Here is a 22,444-nt window from a genome sequence, read left to right on the forward strand (position 1 = left end):
CGTGAGCGGCGGTTGCGGCTGCGCGAGCTGTCTCGCTTTGCTCATTTGGTCCTTCAGTCCTGCGCTGGGTACCGCTGCGCGCACCGATAGATCCGGCCCGCCCCCGAGCTGCGGGCTCCGCACCGCCCTCACCCCGCGAGGGGGCGGCGCGCACCGCACAGTCGCGGGAGGCGCTGAGGCGCAGCCTGCCCGGCCCTCGGGGCGGAGAACCGGGTGGGGGCATAGCGGCGCGGCTGGGCGGCGGGGGCTGTGATGCTGGCGGCACTGCCGGACGGCGATGAGCGGGAGCTGGAGAGCAGCGAGGAGGGCGGCGGCGGTGCGGGAGACGAGCGGCGGCCGGAGCGGCACGGCAGCACCTACCACAGCCTGTACGGCTACTGGAGCCGCAGGTGAGGGGCCTCGTGGGCGGACGTTCCGAGGCCCTGCGCGTTGCCAGCCGCTCGATTCTTCTTTTATTTTCACCTTTCTGTAAAGACTCTTGTTTTTTTTTTTTTTTTCTCCTGTAACGTTCTGATTTCCTGTTCTATATCACCCTCGGGCCGTACCTTTTCCCAGCGCCCGTTCTGCCTGCAAACAAAGGCGTGCTAAGAGCTCCTTGCCTTCAGGTCATCGCGGCGGGGAGCGGATGGCGGCGATGGCGGCGCGGCGCCTGGGAGCCCCCCCGGCCGGGACTTCAGGTACGGCGCTCCGCGCCCCGTCCCCTCAGGACGCCGTTGCTGCAGCACAACTGCAGGCTCTGCTGTGGTGGGCAAACTGCTGACTGCACTGATGGGCCTGAAGGCACAGAGAGAAACCACGGTGCTCCTCCTTCCAGAGCGTGACGGCATGCAGGCGCTTCTGCTCTTCTTCAGAAGCAAAACATTTGTTACTTGCTAATGCTTTCATCTTGCTTTTTAAAGCCTCTCTTTGCTGGACACAAACTTACCAGCTGAAGCAGAAACCGAACTGCGTGGTTTTATTGCTAAACGCCTGGCCAAAGGAGCTGTTTTCGAAGGGATGGGGAATGTAGCAACTGTGGATTTGAGGTAAGATACGCTTTTAAAAATTACTTGTGAATGAAAAGGTCTGAGAAACATTGGTAGCATGGCACACCTTGCCATCACCTAGCTTTAAACCTGCTGTGATTGCTTGCTCCCAGTCTGTTGCTGCTGTTAATAACAGCTGTAAGTGAACAACACTTTCCACGTTAACTTACAGTAATATCTTTAACAACTTTTTTCTTTTTTGCACAGTATACCAGAATGTAAAGTTGGTTGTTATTACTGTCTTTTCCAACAAGAAAGTCTTCTAGAAACAGCAACACTGGAATCGGAAATCAGTGCTCCAGAATATGTAGTTTGTTTCCTAGGTGGCTCAGAGAAAGGTCTGGAACTATATCCTTACCTTTATCTTTCCATATCTGTATGGAGAGGGAGATGATGGAAAAATAATACTCTCTTTTTGTCCATGTTCTCCTTGAAATCAGCGCACTTATGCATATGTTCCACTATGTATGTAACTTAAAATATCAGAAACAAGCATATACTGAAAGCACAAAATGTGGATCTTAATTGATGCATCTTATTTTCCTTAAGAAGATACTTTCAGACTTGAATTAGACAAATACGTTCAAAGTCTGAAGCTAAGCCTTGACTTGGAGGTAAGATCTAACTTTTTACATTTGTTAAGTGGTGAAAATGACATTTTAAACACGCATGTTACTCAAGCAAACCAGAAGATTTAGTGTATAGAAAACACTCAGAGATGGATACTGGCTTAACTGTAGAGACAGTGAATGTCTAGAGTACTGTTAACCACAAAAGAGGAAAAAAAAAGGGGGACTTCTTTGTGCCAGTCATGAATCTCTTAGAGGTTACTTGCAGTTAGCTTCAAAGAGAAAAATGACTAAGAAAATAATCTACAGGAAGGGTCTCTGTGTCTACCAAGAGCCCTGCCAGTTCTGAACAGCAAGGAAGGATTTCTACTGGTGGTCCTGTCACCAGAATGTTTTATGTTTCTGTTTCATCTTGTCTGCTGGTGCATGCTCTTTGCTGAGTATGCATCATAATGTGATATGATGTTTTGTATCATATATTACAGTTCTTTCCCTTCATAGCTTACACTGCAAAAAGCATGGCTTTAAATGTCAAACTCATTATTTTGATCTAGCGTGGTTTGCAATGAAAAACTACTTGACATCTAAATATTTTAGGTTTCTATTTGTGTAGAAATTAAACCTGTGGCTAAAAGGTTTCATGTTTTAATGTTTTACAGCAGAAAACGTTGGAGACTTGTGTTAACCCCTACTTAAGAAGCTGGTTTGAGAATTCCATATGCCCAATTCAGAGAGTAGTACAGCTCTTCCAGGAGAAACTGGCCTTCTTGTTACACGCTGTATGTGTATTCTTAACTAACTAAATAGAAGAGCTTCAGCAGCTATTTCCACAACTCTAATATGTTTAAAATGCTGCTTACGTTTCCTTTCTCAAACAGGTGTAAATTAGAAACATCTTCTGCAATATTTTTGTTTGTTTGTTTATTGTTGCTTGTTTTGGCTTTGGATGGAATAGCTAGTTAAGTATAATCACTATTCTGAATGCAAAGCCAGCTGCAACGTCTATAATGTGGAATATTCCCTTGGCTTCTTCTCTTACTCTGAAAAGAGCAAAATTAATATGCTTTGTATTTCTTGCTAGTAAGTACAGTACAGCAATAGAAGTAATATCCAACTCGTGTCTAACTTCTAAACTTTTTTTGTTTGTTTTAAGGCACTGAGTTATACTCCTGTGGAAGTAAAAAATGCAGATGAAAGAACAGAAAAAGACATTAGCAGGTAAGGATGTTATGAGACAGAGGAACCTGAGAGTAACTGCTTTTGTGTGTGATACCTTCCTCTTCTCACTCAGACACTATGTAGAAACAGCAGCTCACAATAGTTTTTGTGTTAGGTTTCTGGCAGCTGCTAGCCTCCAAGGCCTTGTTCAGGAAGGCACAATGACCTCCTTGTGCATTGCCATGACTGAGGAACAGCACAAGTCAATGGTTGTAGACTGTACTGGAGCCCAGCTTCAGCTGCACAATGCAGGTGAGATTACAGTTGTTAACACCCCTGTATTCCTCAGGGCTGCTGAGACTCCTTGGTTTTAGAGGTATTTGAGGATATTCAGCAGCTCATAGGTTCATGCCCATGTAGTCTGGATTCTGTTTGGAAACTAAAACGCTGCTTTTTCTATCAGGTAGTAATTTGTTTTACCAGTTCTACTTTGTGGACTCTAAAACTATAATGTATACACTTCTGGGAAGCTGAACTTTTTTTTTTCTCCCCAATTGGATTTTTGACAATTGTGAATTCAACAATCAGAGCAGGATTTCATGCAATCACTGTAGCTGTGTTCGCTTTTCCATGTGTATTTTTTTCCTTTAGGCTTAATTCCTGGCTCAGATATTATCAGCTGTATGAAACAAGGTGAATGCAGCTGTGTATCCATATTGAGCTGGTTTACTTTTTGCTCACGCCTTCTCTGTGTTCCTGAACACTTAACAGGAAGCAACAGATTCTGTGAGGACTGGATGCATGCTTTTGTAAATGGTGCTGAAGGTGGAAATCCATTTCTGTTCCGGCAAGTTTTGGAAAACTTTAAATTGAAGGTAATGGTTGGTGTGTGGTAAAGACACATCACTCAATTCTTACGTCAATTCATTTGTCTCTATTCTTCCTTCACTTTTCCACATCATATTTCCTTTCCACGTACAAAGATAAGAAAATGTTCTATAACTGTCATTCCAGGCAATACAGGACATTAACAACCTGAAGAGGTTTATTCGACAGGCTGAAATGAACCACTACGCCTTGTTCAAGTGTTACATGTTCTTAAAGAACTGCGGCAGTGGAGACATCCTTTTGAAGATAGTTAAAGTAGAACATGCAGAAATGCCAGAAGCCAGAAATGTAGTGACTGTCCTTGAGGAATTCATGAAAGAAACAGCAGTGGCTTAAAATTATCCTAATTATCCTACAGTTGTTGGAGAGTATTGTATAAATCATTAATTTCTTCTGTGCAGCTTAGTTTCACTACTGCAGAAAGTTTTCTTTTAAAAGCATTACCTGAGTCAAACCTAAGTGGCAATTTCAGCTCCTTCTCTCCCTTTAGAGAGAAAGCAGCATGAGCTTTTTTTAATGTGTAAATATCAGATCTTAAACACTACTTTCACTGCTTAACATTCTCCAACTGATGTGTTCATCTTGTGAGAAAATCATTACATTTGTGGGTTTTGTTTTGCTTTTTTAAAGCGTTGGCCTGACAAAGAGAAGTATTTTAAATATTTTAAGTATATTTAAAATTATCATGTCTAATAATTAAGATCCGTTTACTTGTTTTAGTAGAAAAAGAAGCACAAACATTTAGATAAATGACAGTAAATGAGTTCATCTTTGTTCATGTGAGAGAACATAAAAAGTCTGGAGCTAGTTTCTACTTCCTACTTTCAAATCAACAGTTTTGTTCTTCTATGATTGAAGAAACAAGTTGTTTACTGACAGGAGACAGAAAGCCTGGGCAGGGTTTTAGGACTCAACTTGTACGTGCTTCTGTCTGTTCATATATGTGCTGGGCAGGCATGTTAAATTCCCAGACTAGATTATGAATCCAATTCATTTGTTTATATTCTTGTGACCAAGATCTTCTTTGTACATTCCTAGCATCGCTTTTGTATAATGAAAATAATTGTATGTAGTGAAGAATTAATCGTGAAGATTTTCTAGAGTCAATATTAACTTCATAAAACTTCTTCATAAATTGAAATAAACTGTCCAAAAAAAGAATTGAAAACACTTCCTTGTGTTGGCATAATCCTAGTAAAAATCATACTTTAAATAGAAAAGAAGAAACAAAAAGCCTAATAAATAACACACAAGCAGCTAGTTTAGTTGGATACATGCCTGGAGGGTGTGACACACAACTGTCTCCAGCAATCAACTATGGAAAGCTGAGGAAGAAGCACACCCATGCTTAGAAGATGCTGAGATGTGTGCTTAATCTGCAGCCCTTCCGTCCCAGGGAAAAGTTTTAAGCAGTCTGATGTAATTGGTCTTCGTTCCCCTCAGTTCTGAGATCACTGCTGCCGTGGAGCTTCAGCTGTTACGTGGTGGGACAAGATGTGTGTCTGAATGCCACTCAGAAGCCACGTCTGTCCTTGTTTAACTTGTGGAGAAATACAGCAGCGATTCACTTTCTCCTTTATCAGACAGCTTTCGAAACATAAAAATGAACCATCGATGTCATCATGAGAAGATGACAACCGACTGCCCTTTGGTTAAATACTGTAATTGTAGACAAACTTACAAAACTGACTGTGGAAGATTTTCCTTGGATGATTTTTGGCGTGTGATGGAAGACAGCTCTATTTCATAGGGGGAAAAAAAATCCACCAACAAAAATTTAATGGATTCTGCGCTCAAATAATATTGTTACAACAAAAATATACAGAATGTACACAATACAAAAATATTTGAAAACATACCATAGTGTATTACCTTGCAAATATTTTGTTTTACTAGCCCTTAACGGGAAAGTATCATTTGCTCAGTATTTTAAGGCAGAAAATTACATTGTTTAGTGCTTTGTGTTTAACGTTTGGATGTGTTGTTAGGTTAGTAGTGTAAGCAAAAGAAAAGCTGAGCAACTAGCTTTATTTGCCAATTAATGAGACACTGAGGGAGTCAGGAGACAGTGACTAACATATCTATTAAGCTCATTAGAAATTAAAGATGTTGCTACTTGAATCAGGCCCGGGGAATATTTTGTGCTCTGTATTGTCAAGTACCCTGAAACATAAATTTTCTGAACTACTACTACTACTGGCATTTCAGGAATATCTCATTAGAAAACTTTTTTCCAATTAAGTGCTGTTGATTAATGATGACATTAAAAGTACATTTACCTTTGAACGGGCTTGGTTTCTGTCTTTAGTGCAGTTCTTTACAGAGCTGCAAAATGCACTGCTTTCCTTTACAACCAGCTCTCGGCATCACTGACCGCAGGAGGAATGTTTTGAGTCACAGTACAGAGCAGTGGGAAGCAGCCCCTGCTATAAAGGAAACAGAACAGCAGTGATATTTGGAGAGGCTACAATCCCAGAGGTGTTTCTGTTCTCTGGATCCTGGTTCGCCTCCAGAGGTTGCTGGTGTTGAACTGCATTCATGTTTTCTAGTTCCACCTCAGGTAAAGTCAGTGGGGTTTCCAACGCGGAACTTAAACTCTGTGCAGTTACACAGACTCAAGTTTTCTTTACTCACTGATGTGTGAAGACCCTCTGTGATCCTGTAAGCCTAAATGTTGGCACAAAACAGCAGCAGCTACATAAGGCCAGCAGATAGCTGTTATTTTTGTATCAGCTCTAAATGTGACAGACTCCATCCTTCACACCCGGTTCAAAATGAAGCTATATAATTGACTTAAAGAACAAGGGCAGTGTAATGCAGCAGAAGCAAGGTCTTGGGACACGGAATCCTTAAGCTCTATGTCTAGTCCAGCAGCTTCAGGCAATAAGTTCTCCACCCTCCCCTGTCCCCACTGACAAGATACTTCCTTCTGCTGAAAGAGCAAGCAGTGTAGAAACACAATGTGCCACAGAAGTGCCAAGCTGCCCCACTGACTAATGGGGGAAAAAAAGAAAGGTGTTGGCTTAGAAACTTAGCAAAAGTGAATTCATCAGCATTTTTACTCCTCTCTACCTCAGTCAGCGATGGTTCCCGGTAAGCACCGCTCCCACCCATCCTCTCCTTCCTCCTCCTGTTATTACTGATGTGTGCAAAATTAATCTCCACCTGCATCCAAGAATCGAGGAATAACAGGCGCAGTCTGCAAGCCGCGTGGACTTTGCTCTCCCAGTTTGTCTTCCACCATTGCCAGAGCTGTCCGAGCTGCTGCTCCCAGCTCGGATGGGCCGAGCCGAGGGCTCAGCGTGGCTCTGCGCTGTGTCGGCGCGGCCGGCAGGTGTCCCCGAAGGAGCTGCAGAGCCGCCCTGCGGTGCTGCCTGACCGGCAATCCCACACGGAACGGCTGCTTGGCCTGCGCTGTGTCCTCACTCAAGGACGCGGGCATGAAATAAACTCCTCCAACATGCGTTATCTCGACTCTGTGCACTGCTAACAGTCCTTGTCTGCCGTTCTGGAGCTGCACATTCACACAAAAGATTCACTTTTTATCTTTTTATCTGAGCAACGTAAAATCTTGGCAGCATCTGGACTAAAACCGAAGCGACCACCAAAACCAGTCGTCAGCGGATGGTTCCTTCAGGAACACACTGCCACTGATCAGCTGGAACCACAAGTGAGCAGGATGGAGAATAGCAAAGCTCTGCCATAAGCCAGCAGCATCAAGGACATCTGGAGGTAAAAGCAAAGCCTGTTTGCTGTTAGCTCTCTGGCACTGCAGCGCTGTGGCACTTCTGGGTGCATTAAAAAACATTGTTAACTGGCTTTCCTGATACTCTGTAAAAATATAACAGGTTTTCACAGTATACTTTCAGTGATATAAACATAATTATAAAAAACTTCAGCACTTCACAATGCTCCTGACTCCATAAGCTGATATTCTTAATAGAGAACAGGCTATGCATACGATCTGCTCTATACATGGGGAGATATTTCAGCTCTGCTGAGCAGGAATGAAAGAGGCTTTCATTTCTTCACTTGCAAAAATCCAGTACTGCTCGAGTCTGACCTCTCTGATCCCCAGGGCTGCTTCAGATTTGCTCAGACAGCAGATGGGAACACAGGAATGGAAGCTGGAAAGATGAACAACTCACAAGTTCAGTGAGAGGTTTTTTGGAAAAAATTACTTTGTGTTCACTATGTTCATTTATGGATGAAGGACCAAGGAAGGACAGCTAGACTGCTCTGTGCAGCTCCTATCTGGCAATTCCCATTTCCTGCTCACCTCTGGTTTAAAGGCATCTGTATTCAGAAAGGCTTAACAATTGGTGAAGAAAGAATGGCATTAGCCATGCTTTTCTCTGCATTCTAGTTCCCCCCTCCTGCTTGTCTATGGCTCTCCAGGGAGACAATCTCCATCAGCATGGAACTCGCTGACCAGCTCCTGACCTGAAGCAATGCACATAAAGTTTTGTGACCGCTCTGACCTGGACCCAATCTGCTGAGATGAAATAGCACAGGGAATGAGCCCATTTCTTCAGACAGAATAGAGCTCTGACCCTTGTCCCTCGATCTCAGGGCCACAAACATGCCAGTCATGCAGAAAGGTGCCCTCTGAGATTCCATTTCTGTGCACAAACAGCAAAACTTGGTTCTTTTGCACATAACGCTTATTCCCAGCTGTAGAGACACTTTTCCTTCTCCCCCTTCTCTTTCCCTGAGGCAACAGGATTTTTACTAGCAGATACCACAGGAGCAGAACTTCTACCTTCTGGAGAGATTTCTCCTATAAAGGCAAATAAGGGAACTACAGTTGATGATTTCTTGGGAACGTCCCCTCTAGAAACACAGGCTCCCACCAGTTTGTGGTTTCATCTGGCAGTACCAATTACACAACTGAGAGAATAAAGCCTACGATACAAAAACACTTAGCCACAGAGAAAACCCAGCTGCTGCTCTGCCCACAAGATGTGCCACAGAAAGCTGGTGGTGGCTGGGCACCAAGCTGCAAAGAAAAAGGAAAAAAGGAGCTCGTCTACAAAGGCTCCCATTTCTGCTTTATACAAGGTACCAAACCAGGTGGGCAAAGGGGAGAGAAAAGAAAGGCATCCAAGTTCCTCAACTGTAGTTTGGCAGCTCTCCAAAGTGAGAAGCAAAACTGAATATGCACCTTACACAGACACACACTCTGCAGACATTGCAGTCTGGTCCCCCAGGTTCACTCAGGCAGCACGCATCGTGTGGCTGTATGGACTGTGTTTCAAACCAGATTACTAAAATCTGGGTTTGACCTATGCTAAGCAAAAAGGCATCAGTGCAACTGACTGTTGCTTTCTCTGAACTTCCATTGCCTCAGAAAGACTTGCCATCCTCAGATTTTAGCAGCCATTTGAAAACCAGTTTTATGAACTTCACAACGTTCACTGTAACGCTTCTTTCCACTTCAGGAGGAAGCCAGATACACACCCTGATTTAACCCCACTACCTTCAGTGGACAAAGTTGGCTTCAAACAGACTGGATGGCTCTAAAGCTGGAGCCTGTTGGAAGAGTTGAGATCCCTGCTTAGATATCACTGCAGGCCAGGCATTAAATCAACACAGCCCCAAATAAAGTGAGAAGAAAACCCCATTGTCAACTGACAAAATCAAAACTGAACACTTGCCTTCCTTTCCTCCATCTCTCAAAAAGAAACCCCAGCCACAAGCTGTAGCCACAACAGGCTGGGAAAAAAAGTATAAATCAAGTAAATCATGCGTGGTAAATTCACCTCTAGCCCAGTATCCACATCACTCTAAAGAATTTCCAAGGTTTATAGTGCAATTTCATTTGACCTGTAGTTGAAAGACCAGTCTCCATCACTTTGGGTGACAAAGTTCTGCTGATCCCTTTCAAAGGTGCATAAAACAAGTTCCACCAAAGGCTTAAAGTTTTAAGGAACCATTCAAGTAATTAGACAGTGGCACTGGTATGGCTGAACAGTCAAATGTATCTGTAGAAACCAAACCCAGTCTGCCTTGGGAGTGTCATGCAAGTCTCTAGTTAGTAACTGACTGCTCTTTTTCCATCTTGTGTTTAGTAATATTGAGGAGATTCATTCAACAATTGGCTGTAATTCCAGCACTGACCAGGAAAATGCAAATATCCCATACAGAATATTGATGTGTGCTAACAAACCATGTGATAAATGTCCAAGTTCAAGGTGCCCAATGGAAGCCCTAGCAGTGAAGAAACTGCAGGGCCCAGGCCAGCCAGCATTACAGTACCTGCTAGATTTAATAACAAACTGATCAGTCCGTTCACTTGTGAGATCTTTAAGCATCTTCTTCCACACACGGTTGTGTTCAAAATAATCATCCTCCCCTAAGTTAAATATAAAAATAGAACCTCCATCTTCTCTCGTATAATGCAGCTGGCAGACCGCTTCTGCTCTCCAGAGTCTCCTGTCCTGTGCATTCAAGGAGGGGGAGGTAGCTTCAAATCCAACAGGCTGTAGGCAAAAATGTTCCAGAAGATGGCAAACAACACAAAGATTAGATAAATAGAAAGGAAGATCCACCATAAAGTCTGATCTTGAAGTCTCTGCTCATAGTTCCTCAAGATAATGACACCGAGGGTGATCCCAACCATCACCCCTCCCAGGTGAGCCATGAAGCTTGGATGTGGGCATGGAGGGTAGGCAGAGGGGTGGAATCGCAGCCACACAGCTCTTCCAAATTCAAAGCTCACTGGAACAACAAGGACAAAATAAATTAATAGTTTAAGTCTATCCCTTCTCAACTCCACCTTGCAAGGCAGCACCATATCTTCTGAAGAGGCAAAAAGAGTGAAAAAGAAACTGCCTTGTATAGAGAGCACAGGGAGGCTGGGAAGCCATGGTTATGTAAGGCACACAGAGATGAGATCTCCCCTGCGGTCTGGGCTTGTCAGAGTGTAGACAGGCAAAGGAACATTTCTCTTTCAAAGTTTATATCAAAAATAAGGAAAAAAATATCAGAATTTGAAGACAATTTTCTGTTGATAATACACAATCCGGTTTATCTCATCAGGGCACCCTGGGGATGTGTCTGGAAGATAATTCACTGATGTATGTACAATGGTGTTGTACATACAGCAAGTGCTCCAGGAAGCCTAAACACGAGCATTATGAAAGTACTGTTTGTTTGTGAATTCAGAGAGGAGATGCTCAAATCCCAGATCTTCACAATTCCATATGCTACAGATGCTGGTTAACAACAAATCCTCATTTAAAAATGCTTATGCTGAAAACCAAAATCAGCATTTGAGCGTGATGTGACTTCTGCATGCGGAAGTTCCAGCTGCAAGTTCCTACCAAAACTGCTGCAAAGTCAGAACTCCCTGTGTCAGCACAAACCCTTAGGACAAAGACAAATGAGACAGGATTGCTTGTTCACCAGGTATTGCACGATACTTACTACAGATCAAGGCAACAGCCATGCGTAGCAGTTTGAATTGGCACTTCATTCCAGACCAATTCTGGAAAAGAGACAAAGAAAACAAAGTGATGCTGCATGGATATCTGGATTTTACATTCAAATCTGTACTGGAAGAGCATCTTCTAGGCTTGATAAAAGTACCACAACACACGCACGTGTTTTCCAGAGCACATACATCAAACTCTCTGTCATTGCCGCATCCAGCTCACATTATCATCTCACACAGATCCCACTGGGAGCTAAATTACCATTATTCTTATGGTTGTTCTGCTCTGACACTGCTAGCAAAGGACAGATCTTGATCTTGATCTTGATCAGGTTCCTGTACCACCACACAGCAATCTGAACCATGCAAAAAACAGCATTCTCAGCAAAACCATTGCTGTCCAGTGGTAAGCTCAGGGCTTGCACAGGCAGACATGTTGGCTTTGCCAGAGCCCTTGTAAGGACCCTGGATGAGCTGCTGTTTCTAGATCTTCCAGAAATTACAGTGCTGATATTCACTGACCTTTATGAAGTACTTCATGAGGTGAAACAGCTAAAAGACAGCAACGCTGTTATGATCAGAATTCAGTGTCAGTTTGAGTTTTATGAAAGGGAATAAGGGATATTCTACAAAGAATCCAACAAATAAAAAATTTCTTTAGGTACTTCCTAGCATGATATGACACACTGCAGACAGAAACAGCTCCACAACTATTGAGCAAGCCCTGAATGACCAACAGCTCGGTCAGGCCCTCTTCCCAATCCCAGAGGTGCTCACCTTCAAAGAGGTTGGAAAGGCATTCTGCTACTCACCATGACTATATTGGCCAAGTGAGCCGAGACGAGGGCATACACGCCTCCAGAGGAGCCAACCACAGGTGCAGTCATATCAGCCACTGACACCGCCAGCGACCCTGGGAATTAGAACAAGGCTTTGTCAGAATTATCAGCCAAATAAAATCACTTTTCTACAATAACCACTATTTCTGCATCATCTGCTACAGGTCAGCAATACAGAGATAAATAAAAGGAAGGGGGAAAAGAGAAATCAATCCAATTCTTTTGTACCTACTTAAAAAGACTACGAGCCAGCACGAGGGAGCAATGCATCTTTGAAGCTATGCTGCAAAAAGTATATATACACTCTGCTTAAAAAAAACAAAAAACAAGGAAGATGGACAAGTGTCTTCATCCTGTTCATCACCAAAGGATAAAATAGAAGTTGCTCTTGCGCTGACAAGATAAATATTTGCAAACTTTAAAAGACTGGGGACTGATCACTTAAACCCAGGACTTTGATCAATGCTCAGCCTGTTACTTATAAAACTGCAGAGTAAAGCTTCCTAAAAATATCCTGAATGAAAGCAGTCACCATGAGATGGCAAAATGTCAGTTCAATCACATAAAGGTACTACTAACAGAAATACTTTCAAACAGACACTGCTTCTCTTTATCCCAATTAGAGGCCTGGATCTCCTCAAAGCTCCGATATAGCAAACTTTAGAGGTAACTGAAAAGATAAAGAGAGACAAAGGCAGACTTTGTGCACAAAGCAGGGATAATGAAGACGTTTGTGATGAGCAGAAATGGGGAAAAATCACAATGACTACTCTGGAGAGAGTCATCAGTAGTACAGAATCTTCCAATAGGCTTCTTGGCTAATTGTTTAGGTGATTATGGTCAAAAAAGAGCTGAGGTTCCACCAGCATATAGCTCCCTTCTTCACCATTGGGACCTGAAACTTCTCAGCTCTTAAGCAATGCCATTAAGGGACACGTTAATCAGAAGTTAAAAAAGGGGTAATCAGAATCCATGTGCTCATTGCAGCACTTAACTGCATCTCTCCATCTACACTTCCAAATATCCTTTTGTCAAAGCCAGACAAATGAGAAAAACACAAAAGTAGGGATTGGCTACTGCAGCATGTATCCACATTTTACTATTTATTCCTGATTGTTTAGGAGCTGCATTATCTTTATATTGCCACATCCTCAGGCTCCTTCCTCCATCTCCTGACATACGTCAAAGAACAAAGCACATTTAATAACTGGCTAACAACAGAAAGAGACAGAGGTATTATGCTTATGTAATGCTTCTTTGGGGTTGTCCAACCACATTCATAGTTCCAACCTGCACTGAGAATTTCCCCTGCCATCAACTTGCAGTGCTCACCTGGGCTCAAGCAGGTTCAGTGCTTGTTTGCTTTGCTTACCTGGCACAGATGTGCAGTGTGTATGTACAAATTAAGCCCCATGACTTTGCAGACTGATCTATGTAGAAAACTTTGTGCCTGGAAAGTTGCAGACAGGGAACCACTTTAATGCTTATTAAAATAATAGGCAAGAAACACCAGAGCTGGTCTGCTCACTTCTCTTTCTGCATTAATGAGATGTTGCTTGTACCATGCCTTGTCCTGTGCCCTAATCCAATTATTCTTTTTCACAGCCTCTTCCAGGAATGCAGTCTATCTTACAATGATTTTATCTGCTCATTATTGAAAAAAACCAAATTATGGTGATTTTTTTCCCAGTTACATAGATCTTGAACTGTGGCAGTCAATTCTTTGTTCCAGGTTCCACCGTGAAGCCCTCTGTTGTTCTCACACTCTCCTCCTGTTTTAATTAGATGTTGATCTATTGTCAGCTAACTTTCATCACCTCCAAAGTGCTGGAAATGCCAAACATAAATAAAAGAAGTACAGCACAAACTAAACATCAATCAAAACCTATGGCTTCACGATCAAATTAATTTCCAGATTCCTTTGCACTGATCACAACATACAACCAAATACTTCTTTCTTAGGCTGTAGAAACCAGACAGAGCAGGACAAATGGAAGAGCTGGTGCAGGACCTGGGAGCAGGGTGGGGTGGGACAAAGGTTCTTCATGCAGGAGGATGATGGAAGCCTGTGATGCCACATTTCTGTTAGCCTTCTACGGATTGCAAGGAATGTACAGTGGGGCCACAAGTGTCCTAAACACAGATCAGACTGCTCTTCTCCTCTACACAAATGTCACAAAACATTTCTTCTTTGCAAAAGTCATCCCAGACTACTTTCAGATGCCTCTCTGTCTAGGGCATACAGAGGTGTAACCTACCTGCCACGACTCCAGCAACGTACACAAAGCTGATCCTCGCAGCTCCATGCACCATTTCCAGGGGAACCCCAACCAAGAGCTGAAGGACAACATTGAGACCAAGGTGTTCTATCCTGCAGTGAGGAAAAACAACAGTTGCACTCTTTTCTAACTCTGTCTCCCTTCTCCCTTGTGACAGAGATATCTCAGAATGAGATCAGATAGCATCTGTTCCATGAAGGGAGATTGTAACACCAGGACTGACTGCTTACGAAGCAGATAGATTTAAATGACACCACGGCACACCCTCAACACACAATACTAGCACCTTCTGTGGGAAAAAGTACAAAGTAGCTAATGCACTGTGAGTTTATGTCATATTTCATACAAGAAACGGATTGCTTGCAGCCAGACCCAGCAATACTTGGTTTAAGTTCTATGAATTTTCACTGTTTTGGACTTTCTTCATGTTACCATAGCAATTTCCCATACACATCAGAAAAAAATGCTGATGATAAAATGCACTAATGATAGAACTGTCTCATGAAGGAGAATTTGAAGTTGGACCAGAAAAAGCTGCTAGAAATGACACTGCAGAAAAATGACCTTTCCAGATATCTTAATGAGTTTGTTATCACTTAATTTTTCTCTAAGAGCAAATTTCTCTCTGTGCACAGGACGCTCAGCACCATAATTCACCATCACTGGGAATTATGGAAAGTAACCAAGTATGTTGATCATCTTGCTCTTGAAGCCATTGGGCATGGGTGCATTCTGGCACTCGTTCCGATCCTGGTTGTTCACAGAACTTGGGAATTAAATTAGGAACAATGAGCAAAGGTCAAACAGAGATCACAGAAAGGAGTCAAAGCACCCAGATGCCCTTTTACACGGGGAGGAAAGAAGCTTCAGCTGGCAGCCAGTGTCACGAGGCGGTGCCTGACATTTTCTCACAAAGCACTGGCTCTTATTTTTCAAAGGCAGCTTTTGTATGGGCTCAGCAAAGTTTATCCCCAACCCGAAAGTGACTGCCCCGAATCACAGCTGTTCTTAAAAGACTTTGCAGGAGCGATCCTATTCACTCTTCCTCCCCATCACGCTAATAGCATTGAAGGCTCCATAGTCAATAAGCACCCATAAAATATAATTAGCCTTTGCTGGTGCTGAATGCGTCATTCTTGAAATGACAATTTCCCTGATTTATTAAAGACTTTCTCCTTCCCTGGGACCAAACAAATGGGACTGGGAATCAATGCAAGTCATTAGTTATGGCAGTGTTACAAATGTGTGGGCCTCAGATAATCAACGTCAGCTTTCTATGAAAGCAAAGGGCAGAATTTACAACTTTGCCTGGCTTTTCAGCTCTCGACAAAGCTCCCTGCACCAGGACCATCACAAAGTCCATGCATTTTTGGGATCTTTCTAGAGAAACAGCCAGCCAAGCCTTAGCAACTGCCGCCTTTTTGGACACCTTCTGACTTCAGTGCACAGACCAAGTGCACTAAATTAAGCAACAGTCCATATTACCATCTTAAAGTCTCAGCTGGAAACAAGACAACAATAAACCCCATGACATTGTCTTAACCTCTCCTTTGAAAAACAAGAGAGTGATGGACTTCCACTACAAGCATTATTATCTTCCTAAGATTTATCCCCCCTCTTGATACGAAAGGAGATTTACACGTTATGTGTTAGCCATGAACGAGCAGTTAGCCTAACTCCAGATACTGCAAATAAGTCACAGGGTTTATTATTCCAGCAGGACTCATCCTTGTTTTGAAGGCTGTAACAGCTGGAGAATTTGGAATCCATCACAAAAGCAATGAGACTTTTGCACAACAATTTCACCACTGCTCATGGCAAAGCCAGCCACAGGTGTGAAGTAAAGCTAATGTATTTTTCAGACAGTAAGTGTGGAGAATGACAGGGCACTGCCTGCTATAGGTTAGGGCAACTTTGCACAGATAGGAAAGAATGCCACAGGGGACACAGGGAGATATTTAAGTGCTGCAAAATTATAATTGTGCAGGTGCTTCTCTTAAACGAATTCCCGAGCAATCTGTGGTTACAGAAGTGAAACAGTAGGACTATAGCAGAAACAGAATGAAAATCACATACAAATTAGTTTGCGTGAGTTAAAATCGTGTTCCTTCTTTTCTACAAACCCACTTTTCCTCACCTTTCTAATTCTCATTTTACATAACCAGCCTCACATTTAAGCACAACAGTCTGCACTTGTAGACTGATGCCTCTGTAATCAAATTTACTGGAGGAATGTAGAATGCAGAGTACAGATGTCACCACATTTAGAAGTTTCCTCTATAATTTTTTTTCTACTCTCCTTGGGTCAAGTCTGCTTTATTCCAACCATAATTTTTATTCAGAAATCTGGGGCACATCTTGTGCTTATGGGCAGTTACGCACAGGTTGGAATTCCATGGCAGAGAACGGACATCAGCTTCCTGGTGGAAAAAGGAAAAGGTCTGCTTGATCTTTTTGGCCTTTTAAAGGAGATCATTGATTGATGGGAATATAAGCTTTCTATTTAAGAACAAAGGATCTTCATTCAGTTTCAAATTATAAACCACTGTTAAAAAGCTTGTTGCTCTGATTCTTCAATGACAAAATTAAAGAAAATTGCAATTATCTGCCAGGAATGTGTAAGGATAACGATCTGAGAAAGCACGTTGAGGGGGTAGAGTGTTTTGTACAGAGGTGAACTTTTCTGTGACATTCACTCGTCACCATGGCATCACAAACGTCACATAATTAAGTCTCTGAATCCTGAGAGGACCAGCACAGTCCACAAGCACAGAATTAGAATCCCCATGCCTTGTGTTCTCTTCATTCTGCTACATAACTCCCATGGGATGAAGGACAATATATTTTATTTTATTGCACCTTCATTTTACATTAGATGGACTATTCTCTGTCCATCTGTCCAGATAAGACTGTCAGCTCTTGAGGAACTTAAGGAACACTACTGTTAGTACAGTTTGTACAAAATGGGAGTCCAGTTTTGTCTCAGATTTCTAGGCATTATCCCAGCCCCTACAGAAGAGACAGCATTACTAAGCGATGACACTGAGTAGGCATGGGAAATTTCATCCACTTCTCCAACCTTAACTAGAAAGTCTATCAAAAATACAATATCTAGTTCTTAAATATCAGTCTAGCATCTTTTCAGACTCAATACATCACTTGCACATCTCCTCTAGACGGACAATGGGCTTCAGCTTTAGGTCAGTTTTAGAAAGCACAGGAAGGTGCATACTAAGAGGTTGGTGTGATCCCAAAAGTGCAGGGACAGGAGCAGCATCTATTAAGTTCCTTACATTGTTTCCTCCCTTTAGACAGCTGTGAAGGTTTGCCTCTCATTGCCCAACACTCCACAACAGCTTCAGATTTTAATACATAATTTAGGGTTGGTTTTGTTTGTGTGTTCTCCATTTTTTTCCCAATTGATTTCTGAGTTGATTCAGTCCCTTTTCTCCTCCCACTCTCTGAGGAACCTGAACTGCCTCTGGAAAATCTCTGCAGTTTGTAAGTACTCACCCTGCGTGCATGAATATGTAGGTTAGGTACCTCCAAGCCTGAGCACGGAGTTGAGGATGGTAAAGTAATGCATTTTTCAGGTATAAGGGATGGGTGACTTGCAGCACAAATCTGTCTAGCACCACTCCATTGTAAAGAAAAAAGGCAACCTAGAAGAGCAGGAAGATTCCTTGGTTAGCAAATGCCTTCTCTCAGTGAAAAGCACTTTGCAAACTCAAAATCATGAAAGGATGTCAACTGAAAAACAAATTTTTCTACCACCTGACAGCTATACAGCATGTATACTCCCTGTTCTGAGAAACCTGCAACACATCAGCCTAACTCCATGTGTGGCTTTCCATTACGGATCAGTCACCAAGTTAGAGGAGCTCAGCACCCTCGGAGTGCCATAGGATATCCTTCTCTGTTTATTCCAAAGCATCACTTAACTACTGCACAAAGCTCTTCTGTGAGCAAGAAATGAGCAGGTCAGAATTTTTAGTCCAGTTCTGCTCCCTCCAATTTCTCCCCATTCAAAGAGCAGAGGTAACCATACAAGAGTTTATTTCTAATTCTATTATTTGAGCTACCCCTTAAACTGTCCAGATATTCACTTCTCAAAAAATTTAGCTTTACTTTCCCAAATTCTGTAGTTTCATATACAAGTTGCTTCAATGACTAATAACCACACATGAAGACAGACAGGAACACAGCCTCCATTTACATAATCTATATACACATGTAGGTAAGTCAAAAAAGCCATTTCAGCCTCATGCTCATCCTTGTCTGGATCCAGACCAGCCCCACGATGGCCTTTGTTCAGCCCACATCAAAACCTCGGCAGTGTGAGGTGAGTTCCCTGAATCAGGGCATTAAATAAGGTACTTGCCTCTACGATGGTGATGGTAATCATGAACCAGGGTGGAGGGCAGCAGGTATAGCTGTCGTAGTACCACTTGCGGTCTATCTCTCGTGGCAGGGTCTCATATGCGACGTGTCGGATCAGCCTCTGTGACAGGCTCAGCCCGGTTTCCTCCAGCAGCGCCTTGCTGCACAGCCTCCTGTTGCCCTGAAGGATGGCTTGGCGGAAACTATTCGACCTTTTGTTGCTCATCTGTGTAAAAAGAAAAACAGGAAATCATGAGGACGAAGCAAGGCCTGGCTCAACCTTCAGGGAGTTTAGTACCAATCTGGCAGCACCAGACCCATGCGGTCAGGAGAACTGCCATCGGACTCGAGCTGTAGGAACCAAGCCTCAGTCTGATCACAAAGTGACCTACGCAGGGTGCAAGAACAAACAGTTGCAGGACTCACTATTTTGGGACCAGTAAATGAGGTCAGAGTAGAACACTGGCAAAGCAGAGCAGAGGCTGCTGATGTACCCAGCTGAACTCTCCAGCCCATTCACCAGCCTCCTTCCCTTGGCTTCCCCTGACGCACTGAACTTCCCTGTACCTTCCATCAACAGGGGCAGGAAATTTCTTGAATGCAGCAGTAGGTACATTCACAGCATCTAACCTGTATGTTCTGATCCTCATTGGCAAAGTTTAGCTCTGCTCAAAGAAAATTATCCCCTTAAAACCAAAACAACTGCAATGAGCAGTACCAACAGAACACACACTGAAGTGTTGAGCAGGCTGTTTTAGCTGCTCGTAAACTTGCAAGAAGAAAGGATCCATTTTCTGGTAAGTTATACTCAGAACAGGCAGATTTTGAGAAGGTGCAGACTTCAGAGGATATGGCCAATTTGTTTTGCATTATCACGAGAAGTGCACAGAATTAACGATCTTTTGAGTACACACTTTCCCAGTTTGGATGCATAATTAAAGCAATTGAGTTTGCAAATGAGGCAGATGGAATTTTATGCTAGCCTGCCTGGGAGGAAAAAAAAAAAAATCTGGTCTGAAAGTGCTTGCTCCAAAATACACTTAATTGCTAATTAGCCCTGATGTCAAACAAACCTACTGCACCACAATCACTGTCTGGACTGGCTGAACATTTGGTAGAGAAGGCTTAACAAGATAAAACCACTAACTATGCTTCCTGTATTACTGCTAATGTTGCTCAAAGAACTCCAACACTAGTCAGAGCAGTGAGAGTTCATCTGGGCGATGTTCCTGAAGGCATTCCTCAAGGTAATAACCATGCAGAAGGGAAAGGCCTTGTTGCTTTTGACAAGAGAAGGATATTGCAGGATCACTGTGGATCTCACACAAATGAAGCCTGGCTCCTCAGAGGAGGTGAGCAGCTGGACCTCACATTGCTAAATGACCTGTCCAAGGCCACAGATTAGAGTCAGTGGAAGAATCCAGGTTGCAAGATTTCTGTGTTTACTAGGCTGCACTGACTTCAAGCCCTTCTGCTCAGTAGTTCTACCTTTCTCTTCTAAGGCAGGGAAATAAAGCACAGGACTGTCTGATGATAAAATGGAAGCTTACGACAATGATTTCCTCCACGGAATGATGAAAGACAGCTGTAGCTTTGTTCTTTCAACTACCTGTTCTCACACTCAATCATTTTTACAAGGTGTTCCATCTTGGTTGTTTCTGGTCACATCTGGATGATAAAACACTAAGAGTTATTTTAACTGGTAACGATGGGAGAGCAGTAAACGTTGATGTTACAAGAGAAAGGGAAATCCTTGGGCAACATGCTGGCAGCTCTGTGGGGAACAAATGTGATTGCTGAAGACCCTGCATGCCTCAAAAACAAACAAGGTTACTTCTGCGCACCATAAGGCATTGTCCAATTGGTATCCTGTCCAAACAACAGAACAGATGCATCGCATCAACTACACTCATGGCTAATTTAGACATGAGGCAATAGGATCAGAGCGTTTAGAGATAGAGAAGACATTTGAAACCAACTTCTTAGGTGGCTAAACAGGGGGTGTGCTGGGACTTCACCAGCTCTTAGCAAACAGGCAGTGACAAAACTGCCCGCAAATGAAATGGAGAAAGTCTTGAGTCGCTGCAGTCTCTTGCAAAGCATGTGAAAAAATCCAGCACCAAGTGTGTTCTTCCCAGATTACAACTCACACCATGATCCTCAGAGGGAACACAACTGGCAGTGAGTAAGAAAGAGATTCCCTGTGTCTACCAACAACAGCAGGTGCTGTGTCAGTAGGAGCCAGGTTTCAATTTACCTAGAAAATCAAAAGCCTTTGGTAATTACAACTAACTCTTCAGAGCCCTTAAGAGATCTAGCTAAACATCCTGCCACCTCAGGTAGAAACACACACAAAAGACACTGTCAGATCTCCTTCTGAGCAAAGGCTATGGGAAGAAGGCCAGGTTCTCTATAAAGCTTCATAGCCTTGGCATGGTTTTACACCCAAATTAGGCAGGGACACAGAGTATCAGAAACACATGCTCAAAAGCACCCACAATCCTTAAGATATGAGTGACTGGATGTACTCCCCTTGTTAAAATTAGGCTCACAGTAAAAGCACATCCTGCCAGCCCCCACCTGCACCCACTGACCACCATGCCAACAGGGAAAGGAGCTCCAAGAGGCAGCATGGCTGAGTGCTGGACCTCAAGCAAACACAACAGCCCTGGCCCTACTCATGTAACTCCACAGGCCTTAGGATCATGCTTTTAATCTCAAGCTAGGTGATGAGAAACCAAGGCATAAGGAAAAGACAGAGGATTCTCTCACTACCACTACTCTCACCAACTCTTAATAAGGAGCCTATTTTGTTCCACAGACTGACTTTAAAATATCCAAATCTTACCAAAGTCTCCCATATGGTCACAATTTGCTGACTTAATTTTGGAATTACATAATATTGGTATTTATGAGCCAAGTATTTAATCATCAGCTGTAAGAACACTAGCCCATTGTTGGTCTGCATGTTATTACAAGCCCAGAAGCTCAGGGCAGCCCACCCCACTTCTCTTCATACAATTGATGTGGGACTTCTTTAATGAGCATGATATTAAAGTTGCAGGCAGATGGGTAGAGAAAATAGTATATAGGGAATTAGGAGAAAGGAAACAGCACATTCCCTTTGTCTTTCATGCCTGCAAATAGTTATTATGCAAAGAGACATTTCTCTTGCAAAACAGCCAGTTTGACATGACCTGTAACCATGCTCTGCCATCTCTGCCCTTGCTATTAACATACCAAAACAAAAGAAGGCTTAGCTGTGCTCAAAGGGTGTCTTTGATGCGCTGATAGGAAGGATAATTTTTTGCCCACTTAGACATGAATCTGTTTTCCATATTTAAACTGTTAAAATTTAGGATGAGTCCCTAGAGCCTAGTGTGGGACAGCGGAAACTTATAGGAGCACAAAGTCTTGCTTCTGTTCAGGATATATCAGTCTAGAATCAATCTCAGATAATCTATAACTTGTAACACAATCTGGTTATTCCCACTAGCAGATTGATTTCTCTGGGTTTCTTGGCTATCTGTACCACTGTTGCTGCTGCAGCACAAGAGTGGGATAATTAATAACCAAATCATACAGTATTTCCCCAGCCCAGTTACACAGTTTGTGTGGGGCACCGTACCCTCTTTACGGGTTTTATTCAGCCCTATTCATGAGGCTTAGAGAACCATGGACTTCTGCCCACCAGGTATTGGCATCTTTGAGGTTGGTCTACAGCTATTTTTAAACACATCCAAGACCATGACAAGGCAAGGCATTCAGCACTCCAGCTCTGCTCCTCCAAGAGGCAGAAAACTAAAATCAGAAGTGAGCACATGCTTTTTAAAAGCCTCTGTCAGCTCCAGTTTTATAACCCACTTTACTC

The 22,444-nt window shown here is 42.9% G+C and overlaps 2 protein-coding genes across 12 annotated transcripts in view; one reads left to right on the forward strand and one right to left on the reverse strand.

The window, feature by feature from the left end:
- The first annotated feature begins 139 nt into the window (after positions 1-139).
- On the forward strand, positions 140-4,164 carry C18H17orf75 (chromosome 18 C17orf75 homolog). 2 transcript variants are annotated; one of them, XM_048965208.1, is made up of 10 exons: positions 140-389; positions 606-677; positions 900-1,025; positions 1,233-1,373; positions 1,582-1,639; positions 2,254-2,373; positions 2,748-2,812; positions 2,928-3,064; positions 3,524-3,627; positions 3,767-4,164. In XM_048965208.1, exons 1-10 carry the CDS (start codon positions 253-255, stop codon positions 3,974-3,976), a joined length of 1,170 nt encoding a protein of 389 aa, XP_048821165.1. In that variant the 5' UTR covers positions 140-252; the 3' UTR covers positions 3,977-4,164. The 2 variants fall into 2 exon arrangements, with proteins under 2 accessions (XP_048821165.1, XP_048821166.1); XM_048965209.1 differs by having other exon boundaries at positions 2,257-2,373.
- Positions 4,165-4,932: 768 nt separating this feature from the next.
- RHBDL3 (rhomboid like 3) overlaps positions 4,933-22,444 on the reverse strand; it is a 51,899-nt gene continuing 34,387 nt past the window's right edge. For all 10 annotated transcript variants that reach the window (XM_048965206.1, XM_048965201.1, XM_048965203.1 and 7 more), the window contains 6 exons: positions 18,575-18,799; positions 17,707-17,855; positions 14,173-14,285; positions 11,888-11,988; positions 11,069-11,129; positions 4,933-10,360 (listed from right to left, as the gene is read on the reverse strand). In XM_048965206.1, coding sequence (XP_048821163.1) covers positions 10,089-10,360; positions 11,069-11,129; positions 11,888-11,988; positions 14,173-14,285; positions 17,707-17,855; positions 18,575-18,799 — 921 coding nt within the window. In that variant the 3' untranslated portion in view covers positions 4,933-10,088. The remainder of the gene's footprint in view (positions 10,361-11,068; positions 11,130-11,887; positions 11,989-14,172; positions 14,286-17,706; positions 17,856-18,574; positions 18,800-22,444) is intronic.

The sequence above is a fragment of the Lagopus muta genome, chromosome 18 (genome assembly GCF_023343835.1).
Source record: "Lagopus muta isolate bLagMut1 chromosome 18, bLagMut1 primary, whole genome shotgun sequence".
NCBI lineage: Eukaryota > Metazoa > Chordata > Aves > Galliformes > Phasianidae > Lagopus > Lagopus muta.